The 21004-nt window shown below is 39.0% G+C and overlaps 1 protein-coding gene across 3 annotated transcripts in view; it reads right to left on the bottom strand.

Moving 5' to 3' along the window:
- Window positions 1-390: 390 nt before the first annotated feature.
- Window positions 391-21004, bottom strand: part of LOC146310437 (CAP-Gly domain-containing linker protein 4) — a 48154-nt gene continuing 27540 nt past the window's right edge. The window contains exons 10-16 of one of the 3 annotated variants that reach the window (XM_084741986.1): window positions 17245-17340; window positions 15769-15963; window positions 15288-15422; window positions 13782-13905; window positions 3776-3840; window positions 3563-3641; window positions 391-3237 (exon numbers count right to left, since the gene is read on the bottom strand). In XM_084741986.1, coding sequence (XP_084598112.1) covers window positions 2874-3237; window positions 3563-3641; window positions 3776-3840; window positions 13782-13905; window positions 15288-15422; window positions 15769-15963; window positions 17245-17340 — 1058 coding nt within the window. In that variant the 3' untranslated portion in view covers window positions 391-2873. Of the gene's footprint in view, window positions 3642-3775; window positions 3841-13781; window positions 13906-15287; window positions 15423-15768; window positions 15964-17244; window positions 17341-21004 lie in introns of all 3 variants that reach the window. The other 2 variants (XM_084741987.1, XM_084741985.1) reach the window with 2 other exon arrangements.

Consider the following 21004-nt stretch of genomic DNA (forward strand, 5'->3'; position numbering starts at 1 on the left):
GTTTGGGCTACAAAAATAAGTGACAATAAGCAGAGAAAGGAATTTAAAGCGACCATTCAAACATCTATTTATTCCACAATCATGGCACAATAGAGTATGTCACCCACACTCAAACTTGAATTTGTGTGCCCAGGCTGGCGGTAAGCAAACAATGCCACTTCAGCAGCAGGCTTTTTCAGCTTTGGCTGAGATGAGCCCCAGTGGAATCAGATGGTAAGTGAACAGACGTGTAACCATTTTCAAAGTGCTTGTGGATTTCATTTTCAGTCCCCGAAGACAACTTCTCTCCGCAAGAGTCCAAAAGAGTCAAGTAAACCTATTTTTCATTAGTACAACCACACTTGAAAATAGCCAAAGAAAAAGTAAAGAGAGTGATAGAGATACAAGACATCAATTTAGAATAGAATCTTTTATTTAATTTTTTACAAATACTGTTATTTTCCACAACATGTAAATGCATCAGACCAAATCCCTTTCTCACACGCACATTTCAAATATACATATCAGGAATCTCATGAAAAAACAATCTATCATCTATTACCCACAAGAACACAGTGCCAAAAGACTTTCATACCCATCAGAGGAATTTAAAATTCACTCATGCTGTAATACATTTGGGACTGCAGATACACCAAAAATATGAGAGTTTATCTAAAGAGGAGATTTGAAATGTGGAGCACTAACAAATGCCACAGAAATGATCACAGAGATGGCCTTAATGCAAATGAGAAGCTATTTTTAAAGAAGAAAGTGTTGATTAAAATGTTTCAATAGGAATGTGGAAAGGCTGCGCTTTTTAAAAAAGCTTGCTTTTTTCATCTGTTAGATCTGTGGATATTTCAGACAACCTTGGGCTCTGACCACCACTGCTTTTCAATCACAGGGGGCCTGACCAGACCGATCAATGAGAGAAGGCCATTCGAGATTCTACGGCTACTGTTGTGGCCTACATGCCCTAATTGGATAGTACATGAGTGTTTTACTGAATAGCGGGTCTGTTTTCCACATGCACAATCGATGGCTTGTTCTCTGCTGAGTTGCCCACTCGGCTCTAATCAAATAGCAAACTTTAGCCCTGAAACTCGAAGACTGCATATTTCCTTTGTCAAGCTGCTTAAATTAAGCCTCAAATGCGATGATGCCAAATCTGATGCTCTGAAATGTGTTCTTCAATAAATGTAATGTTTCCATACTGTAATGAGAAGCTGTCGGGTCTGATACGACAGTTGCCATTTTTAAACAACAGGATCACACTGAGATTTTTTCAAATTCATGTTTTCTGACGGCTCGGACACGTCTGATGCTCAGTCAGAAAGAAAGAACGAGTCAGGTTCGTAATCAGGCTTTCGATCGGCTTTCAGGCATCAAGTATGTTCCTAGGTCGATTGAACATATTTACCAAGGGAACGTTCAATGTGTTAGTTAATAGGCTGTGTACTTAAAGGGATAGTTGAAATTTTCTGAGGCGAGTTTGTATGAAGCACTGATCATAGTCGATCATAGTGTATCACCTACAGTAGATGGCAGTCAACATGTTTGGAGTAGCAGCAGGTGTACCAGTGTAGGAAGCTAATCAGTGAACTGATGCTGTGGACAGAGTCAGCAGCAAAATGTATTTTGGCCACCGAAAAAAAAAAAAACAATAACATGAACATTATTTCTGCTCAAGTCATGTCAGATAGGTTTTCATTTTTCATCAAAATTGTGGCTGTTAAAAATAAAGACAACACCTCCCATGAACCCACATTAATCCAGATGTCAAACTTTGTTTTCTGTGACTGACCCCTAACAGCATTGTGTGCTTAAACTGATTTTGATCATTTTAAGGTGGCAATACATTGCTTTGCTTCCTACACTGTTGCTCCTGCTGCTTCTCTGAACTGAGGGCATGCTGATGACCAACTACTGCCGGTAATACACTCAATAGGTAACTGCACACAACCCCACTTCAAAAAAATCTTAATAAACCCTTTACTTACGTAACTGCCTCTTCAATGTGTAGTGCTACAGCCATGACAGAATCATAGCCACAGAGGGCAATAAATAGGATTTCTGCTGTGCATAGCAGATTATAACCATCATTTATCTGCGTAGGTTTAATAGACAGTCTGTGGCAGAGACTGATGTACAGTATAAAGGAGGAAACAACCTCTATTGAGGCAGTTGTATTATGATTAGGTTGATAAAGATTGAGGCTTAATTAAATTTTCAATCACATTGATTCATAAAGTGATGATCCAGTTTTGACTCAACCTCCATCAATTATCTGTAAGCCCTGCGACGACCCTGGAAAAATCAATCAATCTCTTGTTTCAAAGTGCTCTTAATTAATACACACATGCACACGCGCACATAATCACAAACACATGCACACTTTTGGTTAGAGAGTAGGCTACATTACCACCTAAATTATCTGATAAAAATCTTTACTTGATGTGATCAAAATTAGCTTTGGGTATAGAAATAGTTTTCTATGTGTGCATATCCATACCAGTTTATCTTATCTGATCTATCATATTGTTTGTCAGTGCAATCAGATTAAAAGTAGTGCAGTGTTTTATGTCCTATTAAGACTTTTTTCCCCTGTATCCTGCCAAATTCTCATTACAATTTAAAGTTAATTCTATAAAGTGCTTTCTTTGCCTCTTACATTTTTCCAAAAATTAAATCTAGTCATTAAATTTTGAACTATTAATACGTGGTTTTATCACTGTAACTCACAGTCCCTCTGGAGGAGTACAGAGGATTAACTATATGAATGAGAAAATAATGGAGATGCAAAACAGAATAAGAAGTTTAAACTTAATACTTTTGCTTTGAAAAGATCAGAAACAGAAAGTCAAAACATCGCCCCGCTCTGGTTCCTACAGTCCTCAGCTGTTTTCATGCACCAGGCGAGAACCGTTGATGCCGCGATAGGTCACGCGGCTGGGACGGACCAGCACGCCGTGGCCGGGTCGACAGGTGAAGTACCGGCGGCCGCCCACGGAGCCATCGTTCTTGCCCTTGGGGCTTCGGAGCTCCAGGCCCAGCCAAAGGCCCGGGGCAAAGTCCGCTGTGCCCAGGTAACGGATGATCGCAATCTCGTTGGCGCTGCTGAGCAGGACCTGCATCCCCACGTGGAGGCAGACCTGTCCATCGGAGCTGGGCGAGGGACTGGACCCTGCCGTGCTCCCGGGAACACCGGTGCCACCGCTCAGAGTGCTCCAGCGCCGACGGTGAGGGTTGGAACGGCTTCTATTTTTTTTTATGAATTGTGGCAGCAGAGGGAAAATAGGAGCAAAGAAAGATTTATGAGAAAAGCTATGCAGTGTGAGAGAACACCTCAAATGTAAGCGGGAGATTCATGGCAGCTTGGTGTTTGAGGGATTGATCTTCAATTCCTTGTTCTCTCTCATTATAAGCACAATCATGCATTGGCCATTTAAAAAAGGAACCTTCACTGACTAATACCACTGATTCTTATTAGTATTGATTCTGCCAGTGCTGCGGAGGATTAGGATGAAGCTGAAAAGCTTGGGGAGGGAGAAATGTGATGGCTATGTGGAAAAGAGAGGCGCACCTGGTAACAGGACTTCTTCTGCCCGTCTCCTTCGGGGTGGCAATGGCCGATGATGTGCTGAAGCTGCGACGGATTGTCCCTGCGCGGCAAACACAAGAGTCAAGTACCGCTGCACAGATTCTTGAATAGCAATGACTTCACAGCACTCACAGCGTGATCAATGCAGACACATTTCAAATAAATCTCAGGTTGCAATGAAGGCAGAACTCTCACCACTGACAGGATGACTGAGGCGTGAGGAGGAGAGCTCTGAAAGGCAATCGACAGATCCGTGGATTCTGTGAGGTAAAACAGAAAAAACATGTAGCCTAAGTGATATAATATGGCTCGACAAACATTTACATACCCACAGTGAGTTTTCAACGAGACAACAGACTGCAAATCCTCCACTAACAATGAACAGGAGTTTCTCATACTTCACTTGATGTAATCCACAGAGAAATTTTATACTGGTCTATTTTAAAAATTCATTGAAATACCTGGATGTATCTGTAACTTTTTATGGTTTACAAAAGGATGAGAGTTGTATGGCTGTGCCATAATAGACAGTTTTTACACACAAACCTCTACTAAATCAGGCCCATTGTGTTCAAGCAGGAGACAGGAGAGTTTGTCAGTTTACATCATCATCATATTTGTTTTTGTGAAGTGAAAGTTATTTATTCAAGACTTGTGAAGTTATACTGTTAACACTGCTGTTAACAGTCGGATCTCTTCATGCAGCTTGTAAAAAGGCTCATTATTACAGTTTTGTATTTCTCTGTAATGCAGCAGTGTTAACAGTGTTACTGAGAACACCATTTCTCAGCCATGAACTCAAACCATTTTCTGAAGCTCCATAAAATAAATCATCAAATTAAATTAATATCATAAATGTGTGACGATAAAAGTTGACTAATGGCCTGAACCAATGACAAACAGCTCGACCAGAAAATCAGGAAAAGCCCTAGAGAGTTGGCTCTCTCTTAGACAATAGCATCAAGGAAAAAAAAAAAAGACAATTTCTGTTGCTTGTACGACAGCATCTGTCCTGCCTGTTGATGTTTTCTTAAGCTGCTTTGTGACTATAACAGCGTTAGAGGGCTGACATCCATTAAGCGAGAGACTTCCAAATGTCAAGAAATGAACAAAAGATGTAAAAGGTGATGCCTTGTTAAGGGATGCGAGCGGAGGGGTAGAGAAAGAAAAATTAAGGGGGGAGGGGGGTAAGACAAGCTGTTTGTTTTCTTAATGGGTTGTGATAGCTGCTCACAGGGAAGAAAAGAGAAGGAGAAACAAGTTGTAGGATGGAGAGAATGTGAGAATCTCCATCAGATGGAGGGAAACCACGTGCTGAGTTGAGTGCACTATATGCTGCAGGGTTAATTAGGAAAAATAACAGAAGAAAGGTAAAAGGACATGAATAGGGGATGGCAGGAAAACACAGGCGCTGACTTTCCAAACCGAGCTTTTATCTCTTGAAAGAAATAAACAACGGGAAAATGGGGAGAGAAGAGGAAAACTCCCCTCTGATTGGTGGACCTGTACTGAGATGAAGCACAAGTAGCAAAAGTAAGGTGAGAAGACTAATTATAACTCGATAGAAAGTTGGAATGTGTTCATTTAACCAGCAGCCCTTCAAATCTAGAGAGACCCCCTCTCCTTCATAACAAACACATGCACTACTTCAGATGTCAACTGCTTTTAAACTTTAACGGCTTTCATTCAGTTATGATAAACACATTATACACTTGAGGCGCTGTGTTGTTAATGTGCCATCCAATAAAAAGGTCAATAGTTTTTTATCCACTTGCAGCAAAAAGTGAAGTAAAAACAAAACAATGTCTGGTGGTGAATAACTTAGTGGATTGTGAATATGTATGTCAGACAATGGCTTCATAGCCCCAGGATTAAATGATCTCCATAAATAGCCACCTTGGCACTTGATACATCTGTTGAGTCAACACTTTGTCTGTGAAGTGTGTGGGCCCGATCTGATGTGCAGAAATAATAAGGCCTCTAGTGGAATTTCCCTTTGAACAGGTCAACATAGGTGCCATATGGGAGTGTTTTTATCACAGAAGTGAGAACAGGGAAAACAGATCTAAAAGAGAACTGCTGTGAGGTGAAAAAGATGCAAAGATATCCAACAAACACAACCAGTGATTCTATCCACATTTAAGATACAGAGCCAGCCAAAAGTTAAAAGTTTGGACACATCTTCTCATTCAGTGCTTCTTCTTCATTTTCATTATTGTTTTACACGGCAGATTGATACTGGAGACATCAAAATGAAATACTGAAAAATTGTAAAAAGAAAAAAAAAAACGGGCAAAATATGTTCTTTTTAAGGATCTAAAACATAAAAGACTCCGGCACACTGTCTTCTGCACTTGCAATCAAAGATTTAATGACATCGTTGTTATTAAATCTTTGATTTCAAGAGCAGAAGACAGTGTGTGAGTCTTTTTGCTTTTCATTGTTAACACATGGTTTTCTCCTATGCACCTGTTTCCCTATAAGTGTGCAAAACCTTTTGCTTTGATGACAGCTTTGCACACAATTTTTGACTGGCAGTATATGCTAAGTACATAATTTGGGAATCCACGAAAAATATTTTCATCAGAACATGCAATGCTAAAAAATGCTGATTTACTGATTCAGCTATCTACATGGCTCCAGTAGTTTTGGTTCAGGGCACTTAAGGCACACAATAGTTAGACTTTGCCTATATATCTTTCATTGTGGATTGTGAGTAACAAGTCTATTTGCACCCGTATTATGCAAGGTTTTATTTTGCTATAACTGTTGAAGAGTGCCATGTAACAGACAGGGCGGCAGAGCTGCTTCAGTGAGCGAGCTGAGCTGTCAAGGAGAAGGCAGGCAGCAGATATCACTGAAGTTGCAAAAAAGTCACAATGATCTATTTCTATGGTGACAAGCATGCCCAGTTTCCCAGTCACACCACTGAAAATGTCTGAAGTCACAGCATAGGAGATTTCACTTAATGAAGGGGAAAGCGTCATGTTTTAAATCAGAATTCCCAAATAATACTCTGCATCTTTCAACTGATATATGTTGACTATAATACTGCACTTTGTTACAGTGATATAGAGTTAACCATAATGATCTTTGTTCATTCTGAAGTTTAGGCTTTAGCTGAACGACTGTTTTCTGCACCACACCCTACTGCTGCTCAACTGTGACTTCCGACTGGGACTTCAAGAAGAAGAAGAAGACAAATTTCAGGACAAATTTAAGCTTTGATAGTTGGTTTTTTTGTTGTTTTTTTTTTACTTTACAAAACTTTGGGGAGCTTTTTTAAAAGATTTCTATAAATTTTCAGTTAACTTTATAAGAAATACTGCTGAGAGCTCCTTGAATTTTTGGTAGATTTAGAATTTCTCTGATGTTGTTCAGAGTTTGATGTTAAAAGACTGAGTTCTGACTTAAAATAAATCTACAGACTACAGTGCGCCGCTGCTTGACTGCTTGGATGTGTGTATGTGTGGTGTGAGAGAGAATTAAAAATGGAATGTGAATAAATATTTATAGTTTTTAATGGGAAAAATATGTATTAATCATCAAGTAAAAGACAAACAATACACAAAACCTGGCAACACACAAAAGTGTGAATACAAAATTATGGTACGTAAAAAAATATGAGTGCCTGGTAGAATTTATAATCCACCAGCCAAAGTGGCTGATAAGTTAATTTCCAACACGGACAGGGACCAGTTGAAATGTCCTTCACTGTCACCACGTCTCAACCTGGCTGAACACTGATAAGAGATTTTGGAGTAATGAGTTATCCAACACTCCACCATCATCAAAACACCAAGGGGAATTTGTAAGGATGTTTGTCACTTCAGTAGAGGTCTTGAGACTTTGAGAATAAATGCCAAGGGGTGTTGAAGCTTTTCTGTTTACCTTACCAAGACAGTTTATGTTGGATTTTCCTTCAGTGTGTAATCCATCTGGATTTCAGACACAAACAGGCCAGCTGACAACCACTAATGGTGGGCAAAAACTCTGCAATGGTGTGATTAATAGGAGAGAAAAGTAGGCAAAGTGCCAACTGTAGATTTATTTAATTGGCTGTTTTACATTTCTATAATAGGGCTTCAATATTGCTCACTGCAGCATTGTCTTCTTTTATGAATCGACAGCACAATATACACACAGACTGAAGCAAGAATTGATTCAGAATAGGTTTGTGAATACAGATACATTGACAGTTCAGCCACTTGCTGTTATTACACCCAGTTCATCTCAGAGTCACTGCTGTGGGAAATGCAAGCAAACATCTCATTTGCTTGGATATAAAAAAGGAAACATTTTAATTTCAACTTGAAACTGATGAAAAGTTTTAACAGTACTTGGCAACAGACCACTCTGAACTATCACACTTCTCAAAAACTCAAATCACAGCAGAAACAGATTATTTACTGACAGACATTATTATTATAGGCATCATGGCCGATTGTGTTCAAAAGCACACCCAAGTGAAATGTGTATAATTTAAGTTTCTGCTTTTCGGTTCTACAGGCTAATAGGTTTACAGTAATTATATGTATAGCAAGGAAATACAAGCTTGAATACATGACCAGCCGGATTGCAGACACTAGACAGCCTTGCAACTACTACTAAAACATCTTTCAAAAGAGGCTTTATATTTACAATTCTAAAATAAATAAGGCTGACATCAACAGTATTATCGCAGCCTCTCATGCCTTGTTCACCAACCACTGAAAGAACCAAACTAATCCCCAAAACATTCCCCCAGTCTCTCAATAAGTGTAATAAGTTTGCATCCTCTTTTTTAAATGAAATATATCTGCGTGCAGTGAAGTTTTTGATGTCAAACTATGGATAAACTTTATTGATCCCACATAGGGGAAATTCGCATGTTACAGAAGCTCAAATAGTACAGATAGAAAAGGGAGTGAGTGATAATAGAAATATGTATATGTATATGTATACATATATACATATACATATACATATACATATATATATATCAAAGAGTTAAATGTTCTATGGACATATGTGGGTATATATGGAGTTGTACACACATGGTGTGTAGCATTATAATTAAAAGAAAAACAGTGATGCCTTGCAAAGGCAGATTCCACAGAGAGGCAGATTGGATTGCAGCAAAAATTTCTCAGTGAGAATTTACAGTGGAACAATACATATTGCACAGAAAAGATTTACCGTGCATTTTACATTTACAGTACATTGCACAAGGTGAGGTAAGTGAATGAGTAATGTGACAGACACATAACGGTGCTACATTAAGTCATGCTGGTGTTACAGAGTCTGACAGCTGTTGTGATGAAGGACCTGCAGTAGCGTTCCTTCTTGCACTGTGTGAGCAGTACTCTACTGCTGAATGAGCTGCTTAGTGCACCTACAGTCTCATGCAGGAGGTAAGAGGTGTTGTCCATGATTGATGTCAGCTTGGCTAACATCCACCATATCACTGGTTCAACCACACCAACAATTTAGTCAGACTGTGAACATTCATTGCTATCAATGCTCAAACTCTGAAGTGAAGCTTCGTAATTCATCCACCTGCTGTTTAGACATCTGCAGACTAGTTTTTTCACAAAGTTGCAAACACTTGCAAGTGCTGAAAACTCTCATTGGATAACATCTGTCATGCATTTTCCCAAAATCACTGAAAACTGCACTTTTGAAGCCCCTTCTAAAGACAAAGGCAACCTCCGTCAATACTGACTAATTACACACCCATCTCTAACCTTCCCTTTATTGACAAAAATATTGAGAAAGCTGCTATGAGTAATTCACTAACTTTTTAAATGTAAATGACCTCTTGGGTAGACTTCAAATTATTTTCAATATTCAAACAACATCACAGCACTGAGACTGTGCTGGTAAAGGTGTTGAATGTCAATCCTTGGAATACTGATTCGGGTAAAACATCGGTTTTTGTATTAATATGCATTAAACTTTGGTACTGTGGAACAAAAAATACTTCTTGACAGACTGAAAAAGTGGGTGGGATTGGATAAGATTATCTGATACCAGGGTTAATATTAGCTGGCATACGTCTATTTTTTTCTGTGTATGATGTCTAGTTATCCAGCAGATGAAAATATAACTGGCCAAATGTCTGATGGGGAATATGCCAAATAGACTGTATCAAATATCTAATATAAAAATACCATATTTAAAAATAGCTGAAGTGAATAAGCCTACCTGTGATTCTTGCCTATTCAGAATTGAAGTCTGCTGCACACTGTGCACAGAGCTGACACACAGTGACTTGCAAAAATGACATTGACACGTGTGGCCAGGTGGTGCTGTCCACAGTACTGACAGGAGGACTGCAGGACTTTATTCTGTCACGTTAAATGTCCAATTTTTTTTCCCCCAATTAAAAGAAATTAGGCAATTCACAGTTCACATAATCCATTTTGTAAGCACTTGAAAAAGAAATTATCATAAGCATGTGGCCTCGATCAGACAAAGCACAATTTATGCAGTGAGTGAGATCTTTTTTCCAACTGAAGAGAAAAGTGTAAGACAAAATACTGCAGTCACAGCGGAGAGACAGAAAGATAAAGAGAGCAGACACTCATCAGAACTAACTTCCATGACATGTTTTCAACATGATTAAACTATTCATGATGTCAGACTAACATTTCATGGTGTGGTCAGTTATAGTTAACTAATAAACTTGCCACTATGGGAACAGTGGTTACATGACCTGAAATGAGCCACAATTTAAGTGTGTGCATGCATGCACATATGCATCATAGACTTAAACAGCACTACACCTCTGCTATTATATGTCTATTTAAAACATATGTCCAGTAGTTGTTCTGTATGGCTTGAATCCTGGAATAGCATAAACTCTGACACAGTCTTTAGTTGTTTCAGATCATATCTTAAATGCAGAGGCTATATTGTTTCCACTAGTTATCATAAATCTGAGTGCATCACCATGACATGTGGAGTCCCCCATGGTTCAATTCTTAACCCACTATTCAGCCTGTACACCTGCTTTGAATAGAATTTTAATGCTTTGTAAAGCACTCTCAATTGCCCTTGTGTTTGAAATGTGCTATATAAATAAAGCTGCCTTGGCGCTCCCACCAGTCTAAAATGGATTGTTTCCACCATTAGTCCCCAACAGATGCTGCAAACATAAAACACTGCTTCAGTATCACTTTTTCACAGAGAAGGTCATTAATCAAAATTTCAGAGACTTGGCCTTAACTTAAGTTGCGCTGGTTCAATCAAAGCGAATGGCACCATGCAGACTAATTGTAGTTACAGGCATGAAAAGCATTCTGGAAAATTAAAATGTCTTTCATCTTTCAAAAATGAAAGAATGCATCTCTAACAATGTGTCCCTACTGTAACTGAAGGTACTAAGATACCTATATATTGCTCATTTTATTTAAGTGCTGGTAAATCTGCTCCAAAACCTGGAGTGTTACAGAGTCATAGATAGTTATGACTGAGTTATGACTGATTAAATTACAGAAGATACTGCATCTAAGAGAATCTTCTAAACTATTCATTGGAAGTAGAAAACATCAATCTTTTATTTTGTTCCATATTTTAAAAACCACATTTCAGTGATGCATGAACAAACCACTCCAAGCGCTATTAAACTATGAGGATAAAACAAACTGTCACTAAAATGTTGCCTTTCAAGTGAAAATGAACCAATGTCAAGCTGCTGAACTATGCGGTATTATTTTGTCTCGAAATAGAAATGTGACATAAGAGAAATTTAAAACGCAATGATATGAGGAGGGGTTGATAATTCACCTTAGCTGACAGCCAATCTGACAGAGACAGTGCACTCCACACACCTGATGACAGTATTGTGACCAAATGAAACATTCTGAAAACACTTACATCAGTTCTGTGGTCTGATGCTTTGCAAGATCCCGCTGAGGCCTTAAACTAACATACACACAGGCTACAATGAGAAAGCACATTAGCAGAACAGCAACTTCAGTGCTCTGTCAGGGTCTATACAAGATGCATTCAGGCACTTTACTGCTGTGTCTGCTAGGTCACCCACGTTTTGGCAGCACTCAGAGCTGAACACACAATCACTGTAGTTGTGCACGTGAAACGGAAGAAAATAAGACTTGAAGCCTAAGAAGTCACTTTATTACTCGGCCTGTGTAGAGAGCTGTATTGAAAATAGAACTTTATCTGTTCTGTCAGGCGTGCATGAGATGGACACCTTAAAAAAGGCAGCCGAAACACGAGCTTTTATTTGCTTCCATTCATCCATCCCTCTTCAACCGCTTATCGAAAATCGGGTCACTTTTAGTTGCTTATTTGAGATAAATATGGTTACATGGCTTACATGGCTTTACTTCAACTTAAGAGATAAAATCTCAGTAGCACTTGATAGAAAGAAATTGATTTATATAAGTTTTTAATTCAGAAAATCATGAAAATGTATACTGCAGGAAAATGGTTTAGCACCCAAAGGCATGTGGGAGACTCCATGGTCAAGTGGAAGAAGGGTCGTTGGTCTGATGAGACCAAATTGGAGCTTTTTGGCTATCAGACTAGACGCTATGTTTGGCAGACACCAAACACTGCCCATCACCACAAACACACCATCCCCACTGTGAAGCATGGTGGAGGCAACATCATGCTGTGGAGATGCTTCTCATCAACAGGCCCTGGGAGGCTCCCAAAGGTAGAGGGTAAAATGAATGCAGAAAAATATAGGGAGATTCTGGTGAACAATCTGAGTCAGTCTGCAAGAAAACTACAACTTGGGAGAAGCTTTATTTTCCAGCAAGATAATGACCCAAAGCACGCAGCAGAAGGTGCACACAGATGGTTTAAAGACAACAAGGTGAATGTACTGGAGTGGGTGAGTTGAGGGCCAGACCTCAATCAATAAAGAATTTGTGGTTGGACTTGAAAAGGGCTGTTCACACCTGATCCCTGTGCAACCTTACAGAACTCCAGCAGTTTTGCAAAGAAGAATGGAGTAAAATTGCAGTTTCCAGATGTGCAAGCCTCATTGAGACCCATCCACACAGACTCAGTGCTGCAGTTGTGGTCAAAGGGGAATCCACTAAATACTGACTTGAAGGGGGTGAATATTTATGCAATCACTTATTCTGCATTATATATTTTTATTTAACTGCCATTACTTTGTAGAAATCTGTTTTCACTTTGATATTAAAGAGGAGTTTTTTGTATTTAATTACATCGACCATGATTCCATTTACAAAAGAAATAAAAGGAAAAACATCCAACGGGGTGAATACTTTTTATACGTACTGTATGTACTACATTTTAGATAACATAATTTAAGGAGGGGATCTTTCATATAACTTCAGATTTTATTTTAAAATTGAAGACTAATCTTCATCCTCCATAAATCTCACAAGCAAGGATGAATTTTGAATCGGATACAGGAGTGCTGATTTATGAAACTTCTTTTTTAATTTCAGAGTAAATTTTAAAAAGAAAGACAATCTCTTATAATCCTTTTTTCTCCTGCCATATCCTACAATTTTAACAATGTCATCAGATGTTCTTGTAAACGTAACCTAAAAAGCAACCATCTGTGTGATCCGCATCCAATCTTACTTGCAATCAAAACAATATAATATGAAATTAACCACATGCATATCATATAGTGGGACATCTAAATATAATTGCATTAATTAAAAAAACACTGCCAGGTATTTAAAGGCAAATGCATGTAACATTTTATGTTATATCCTCTTGTCAAAATAAAGGCTCTTTACATTTTTAACCCAAAGAAATGACACACATATTCATTATCCATAATCCATATTTAAAGACAGGAATGATGGCTCGTAACTAGGTGCCACATTAAAATCGAGGACTCGTGCTGGGCGAGGCCCCCGGCTTCACGTTTGACAACTCGAACCCTCTTTAATCACAAGTATTGAGGAGGACTGTTTGCCCACAGAGGGTAAAATCAAATATGTCAACACTCACACAAATGACACTGTCAAAGGAGCTCATTAGAGCCATCAGATGTATTGATGAGAGCAATGAAATACAACCTCAGGGTTTTCAGGGCATATTGTCAAATTCTTCAAAAAATTGCTCTGAACTTTAAAGAATTTGTTAAAAATGCTTGTTTGACAAATCTGTTTTTGCTCTAATGGCTGACCACTGGCAAAAGCCAAAGGGGACCATTAATCTTTAGTGAAAATATACGCTACCTTAAAGCACCTGCACTCACCTTTGAACACGAGACGGAGGAGCAAAGACGCCATGTTTGGGTGGGCAGCTGAAGTACCTCACTCCTCCCACTGATCCATCATTCTTTCCGCTTGGCTTGTCCAGTTTAATGCCCAACCAGAGCCCTGCACAGACAGAAAGATGGACCAGAAAACATGAGACAACTGACAGATAATCACAAATCAAACCACTTAAGAGAAGAGATCCACCTTAAAAAAAGATTTGAAGTCCTCAGTGAAGAAACCTGTGTTGTGTCATGTTGGCAAAGGCAAACATCAGCTGTATTATCAGCATTAGCAAGATAATTATCTTTCCTGGACAGACTAGCTAAACTGCACAGAAGAGCACTCAGCTGTTACAGCCTCCAAAATGGTCTTGCATTATTAGAAATCTCTCCATGGGAAAACAGTAAAGTTTCAGATCTCACTGTGCTATTTATCATTCACAGCATTAAAGAAAAAACTCTATTTGTCATTTGGTCTCGACACAGTCTACAACACAGTGCAGCATAAGCATTATTTAGCTATAGAGTACTCCCTCTTATGGAGCTCCTAAATGAATAAAAGTAATAATAATAAACTGTTTGGCTCTTCAACTTCCAGTCAGTTGCCCTGTAATATGAGGCAGAAAGTGACTTAAAAGCATCCTTCTTCTTTCACTCAACAATGACTTCACGACACCTTGCATGTGCCACATAAGAAACAGACAAAATGTAAAAGTCAATTTTAAAGAGCTGCTTTTGGTATGGAGACCCAGTCCTCGGTGCACTCAGATAACAGCGCATTGAGAGCACTGATTTAAGAGTATCAAAGGAAACTTAAGACTGGAATCCCTTCAAACATGATCCTCAAGGGTGTGAGATACGTTAGTACTTATTCATACATGACTGATGCCTGGGCAGAACTACTGCCTAAATATTAATGAATAATGGGAGCCGTTTTCTGTCTAGGTTTCAGTGGCTTCTTCCCCGAGGCAGCTGTCTCATATCTTAGTTTTCCAAGTATCTTCTGTCCAACTCAAGGTTTGCCTCTGAAATGACTTGAGACTGAGTTTGTAATGTTAAAAAAGGAGATTAATAGAGCTATCACTTTCTCCACATGTGACTCATTGTAAAATCCTGATACTGTACAGAAATGTTAAGTATGCCAACCGCTTTGAAATTATTTCCAAAAGAAAATAAACAGATAATTTATTGGTCTACCAACTCAAGGAAACCAAAGACAAGTTCTACATTTAAAGAAAAAAATGTTGAAAAAATATCTTTCAGTATCATTCACATTTAAAAATAATTTACCACAATTTGCAATTTGAACAAGCTGATGTTTTTATGGAAATGAGGCGGAATAACATTTTTGTGCTAATGATTCAGGCAAGTGATTGAAGCGTCATCCAGACGATGCTGCAAAGTATCTATCAAATAAAGAGTGGATTAATGGTGAAATATCAAAGTGTGTGTTATCACCACTGTCAGATCTTTGCAACCAGAAGACTAATTTTATCAACTGACCTGGAGCAAAGCTGGTCTTCCCATAGAACTGGACTACGCCAGTTCTCTGGCCCACCACCAGCACCCTCTCCCCCACACGCACCTCGGAGCCCCCGCACACAGAGCTACTAGCCGAGGGGGTTCGGCTTCGAGGACCTAAGGAGAAATGAACAAAGATGGCTTCACTACTGTGACAATTACTGTGCTCAGTTTGAATCCATTAGATCAGTATAATAAAAGGTACAGGATGGATTTATCATTTTAAAACAAAGGGCTCTATTACAAGATTAAGTTGCAGTTCCTTTTTGCTCCTCAGAAAAAAAACCATTTAAATTATATACAGTAGATTAGTTGGGTAGAAAATAGGTCATATACATAAAAATGTACCAAACTATTTTGCATGTAATACATCATAGAAAGTGTTAAGATAATGCAGTATATAGCCTACAACAATGATAATAATAAGAATAATAATAATAATAATAATAATAACAATACAGACCTGCAGTAGTAAGTGCAGTGTTATCAGGAGAAGAGTGGAGAGCTGGTGAGGGTGTGGTCCTGGGACTTGGAGAAACACGCTGTCTTCGTGGCCTGGCAGGTAGCCGTTGCCTTGGCAATGGACGAGGTCGGGCACCCGGCGCATGCCGAGAGTCCAGTGAAGAAGACGAAGAGGAGAGGGAGCGGGAGAGAACACCTGTCGTGAAAAGGACACAGAGAAATGAGTGACAGAAAAGGTAATTAAATAATGTCCATTTCTGGGAGGAGACTTTGCAAACTTTATACTATCATCACATCATTCAAAAAAGGAGCATTCACTGTTGGATAAAGGCTCCAGTGGGACATTTATGTTTTGAATGCTGTTATCCATTCTGCTGTCTAAAATCACACGACACACACTGTGTGCCTCCCTTCTTAATACTGAACCCAACATCCATCCATTCAGGTTTTTATCATGAACTAATTCCATTGACATAATGAAGCTCAGCCTTTTATCCATTTTCCCGTTTTATTCTTCTGAATGTGACAGTGCCTACAGCACTCCAGATTCAGACAATTACCACTGTAGGTTTTCAGAAATCCAAGCAGCTGTGTAACAAGGCAGCACAACTCAAGTGAGCTCAATCTTTTATGTTTGTCTGTCCTGTTACTGAGGTCCAACTAAGGGCCAACATGCTAATCCAATTCCGACTTGAGGGAATGAGATTGGGGGGGGGGGGGGGGTAGACGTAGGACGTCATTAAGCTTTTTAACTTTCACAGACCTTCATATGCCATAAGTTTATTAAGTGCCAAACTCTTGGAGGCTAATTGATTAAATCTGTGCCAAAGCGCTTTAAGACGAAGGCAAGATTCAGCTTCAAACAAATTTGAACCAGGACAGTGATGGGCAAAAAAACTTTTGCCAAAAGTTGTTTTCAGTAGTGAGCCTTTAATGAGCCCTGAAGAGTGGACAGCAATGCAGAGAAATAACTGTTAAACAGAAATGACAGGATCAGCAGCTTTGAGCTAATCAATCCTTCATTGCCCTAATTGATCACCAGACTTCATGCATAATGATCATGACTGCAAGCATATTGTATTATCAGGTTGAGGAAAATGTTTGGAACTCTGGAAATATTCAGCTGCTTCTGAAACAAATGCTGCATTTTTTTACTGTTTAAATTATGCTTCTATTGCAAATTTGGCACTAATGGAAACGTTTATCAAAGTTACATTTATGAAAAACAGAACTTCTTTTAAAAAAGCACTTATTCTCCTACTGAACTGACAACAGATGGATTTTGATGTTGGACTCAAGTATTAAGGTGCACTAGTTATCAGAGACAGGTGATGATTAGGAGTGTTTGATACTAAGATTTGAACAATTTCCACAGTTTGAACCAAAGACAGATTAGACTTAACACTGCAAACTCACTCCCACACCCCATTCTCTGATGCAAAGTGCATTAAAACCCACACAGCTGTGACTGCAGTACCTGTCCTCGTCACTGAGGCGTCTCCCTCTGTGCCCTGATCAGGACCAGGTGGACTTTTTTGATTATCAAGGGTTTTTTTGACAGATGGAGGCAAACCTTTTCACCCACACACACACATACACACACAGACAAAAGACAAAATGACTACTTTTCAACACAGAGATAATCATTTATCATTGGAATGTAAATAATATACTAATAGAATAAATAATGTAACATCAGAGTCATCTATAAACAGTCCCTCCGAGATTTTATGGACTTTTTTGGAGCTTGTTGCTGACTAAAAAAGCAAGCACAAAGTTGAAAATTATAGGCCTAACATATAAATGCCAGAAAACCTGACAAAATAAAAAATAAATAATAAAAATTCGAAAATATAATAAATATAATGAATAATAAAACACTGAGTCAGTTCACTGATACATACATGTATGACATTTGTGCAGAGAATTGCTATGATTGGTAGAACTTGTGGAAAAGTTGTGGTGACTAGACAAAATTGTACAGTCATGCAGAATTTGTGGGGATTGATTGGGACTTTGATTGGGACTTTGCATTACTTGTTGCAATCACAACTTCCTGGAGGGACAGTATAATGATGTTTTAACCATCTGAAAGTCACTTTGACAACTGAAATTATAATGTCTGGAGTTGTCATGGTGTATCTATTGAAGGACTGTTGAATATTATGAACGCAGATGGAGTGGTTTGCATGTTAATAGAATATGCAGAAAGGTATTTATAAAGTTCATCAATCTGGCAGAAACAAAGAGAAATATGAACGAGGAAACTGAGAACACGCAGAGTGTAGCACTTCAAGACAACAAGAGTTAAAGGCAGAGACAAAAAATCTATGCCGAAAAGATAAAAACAGAAGAGCAGGAGAGTGAAGAAATGCAAATAAAGAGCAGCATGACATTGTCGAGTAGCAGTGAAACAAGAATTACTGAAAGGCAGTTTTTCTTGATTGAACCAAGACTGTCTCTTCTACTCCAACACACAATAAAAACACTTATATATGCTGAGACAAGCAGATACACCCACACAAAGCCCAGATGACAGTGAATACAAAAGAAAAAAAATTACTTCAAAAGAAACCTTAGTACGGACTTAAATAGCACACAATGAGAAATAACATTTCTTGGAGAAGTAAACATAATTATGTTCTTCAACTAGTTTATTGCACCAAATCCTAACAACAAATTCAAGCTTTTTATATAGTATGTTGACTTGAATTAAATCTACCATTAAACTGACAAAAGCCTTTTAGAGTCTGTTCCATAATAGGCAATAAGATCCACATAACTAAACAGATTTAAGGAAAAAATAATACTCTTTTGCCATTCATACATCAATCTGCCACATAAACTATCTCACATTACTCTGAACCCATTAATATGTCACCTAAGTTTAAACTTTATAATGTGCTTTGAAAAGGCATAAGAAAAGTCTCAAATCAGCCTGGTATTTATTGATTGCCATTTCAGTTCACATTTAGAGAGAGCTGGGAAATGCTCCCCTCAGAGGCACAGTTGTGTCTTTCCTTTGAACTCCAAAGAGGAGACTACATTTCAACCGGAATACCAAACATTTCTTGTCACTTGACCTTTAGCTTGCAGGGACCTCCTGGCTCTATCTATCCCTTCCACGTACTGACGTTTGCTTCAAGTGACAGACTTTCAGGCTTTCTGAATCAACCAGTGGGGCTCTGTGAACGCTGTCTATGTTCCCACCGCCCTTTGAGGCCTGAGCTACAGTTGACACACTCTAATAGGGGCCGGCCTGGCATTCTGCTGTGTCTGTCTCCCCTGGTTAGCGAGACAAGACGCTTCCACAATGACTCATCCAATCTATAGACACAAGGGAGCAGGCGATCTGCACTGCCGATCCAATGGGACTCTAGAGCTCAGGTGGCTCCCAGAGGTTGGGCTGTAAATGGCTGACAGAGGCCCTGAAAAAGTGTTTGGTCATAAATTAGTCTGGTTCCTGGGCTGTATAGAGGTCCTGACACACACGCCCTCACATGCATTGTATGCCACACATAACACACTCACATACACCTTGTGATGAATGGCTGCCAGGCTATTCACCCTGTCTATGCCCTAGTTATTAAACCCTGCTTAATTGGACTATCAATCACCAAATTCCATAGGCCACTCTGAGGTCCGCTATTCCAGTCACGTCCAGATCAATCGGCCTTAAAAACCTTTGAATATTACAGCACCACAATACAGCTCTAACCCCTAGAGGGCGCAAGAACCACAAAAACCTACCATGACATGGTTTCTACAGTGTTCTGAGGTGACTGGACTATATTATGAGACAACATTACTCAGGAGCTGAGGATATGGGCATCCAAGGACTGTGAGAGCAAGGTCTTGTCATCAGTCTAATTTATGCATTGTCCTCTGGCACCCGTTCAGAATCCACTTTTCAAAGCATTCGAGGAAGATTAATATGAAAGCCCAGATGCAATAAATCCTGCAATGCAGTGACATGGCTCATGCAAGCAAGGGAAGTTGAGAACGCTTCTTTTTGGCACAAAAGAGTGAGCTGGAGTCATGATGCAGCTGATGGCCTCATCTGGACACTGAAGTGACTCAGTTCCTTCACGTAAGGCTACAGGCATTCATTCTGGTACAACTGTGTTCCCACAAGAACTACTGTAAATACAGCAACAAACTTTTTAATTACACACATTTACTTTTACCAGTTGTTACTGTACTAGGATGTGACCACAATGCTAACTCTTTTCCAATGTCTCTCCAGTCTCTTTGGAAATCTTTGTTGTGTCACTTGATATATCTGGCAAGGTACAACCAACCCCATGTTGAGGATCACTAGAATATCACACAGGATGAGGACACTGCTGTAATCCAGTTAGAGGAGAATGACTATTGCCACCAACACTTTTTCTGTGTTCTTCAACACATCATTCCCAAGGTAATGAAAAAATGGACAAGCTCGGGCCACCGTTTCTATTGATGCTTGTACTCTAAGCTGATCCCCCGACTCTCAAAGCCCCTTAAGTGAGCACATTTGAAGAATTATTCCTTCAAGTAACAGCTGATATTAGGAAGCCATTCATTGGTCTAATATTGTTACTCCAGAATGTTTGTGCTTCTATGAGGTAGGTGCAGTTATTTTGTTTTCTTTTTTATATGAAGTGTGGTCTTTAATAATGTATCCACTCATCTCCTCCAAGGGATTGTATAATAGATTACCTGTGACAAGAGGATACAAGCCCCTGTGACATCTTTTTCACCCATGTTCACAAAGTTCACACATTTATTCGCCCTCAGGGCCCTACAGGCTACTCAGTTTCACCACCTTTGTAGTTTATGTCATGACTTGATAATTTCAAGTCTTTTTCATTTCAGTACATTGTGCCAGAAAGCCTCAAGCAAACCCATTCTTCCAAAAACGTGATCCTCACGCTGACCTGTAATGTTTAGTCAACCTGATGAGCACTTGAGCACAGCTTGAATCAAAAGACGAGAGAAAGGTGGAGCTGTGTTCAACCACCCTCTCTCAATTCCTGCATGATGCATTATGAGCATCCTTTTTACATCTTGATTGAAAACCAAATGCGTCAAAGTAGGGCTGGGTGATATACTGATATCATATTGATATCATGATATGAGACTAGGTATCATCTTAGATTTATACGCTAGATTTATAGATTTTTTATGATAAATATCAAGAGGTATTTGGTCAAAAATATTGTGATAATTGATTTGTCTATATCGTGCAGCTCTAA

Source organism: Lutjanus erythropterus, chromosome 18, assembly GCF_056507025.1.
Source record: "Lutjanus erythropterus isolate fLutEry1 chromosome 18, fLutEry1.hap2, whole genome shotgun sequence".
Taxonomy (NCBI): Eukaryota; Metazoa; Chordata; class Actinopteri; order Lutjaniformes; family Lutjanidae; genus Lutjanus; species Lutjanus erythropterus.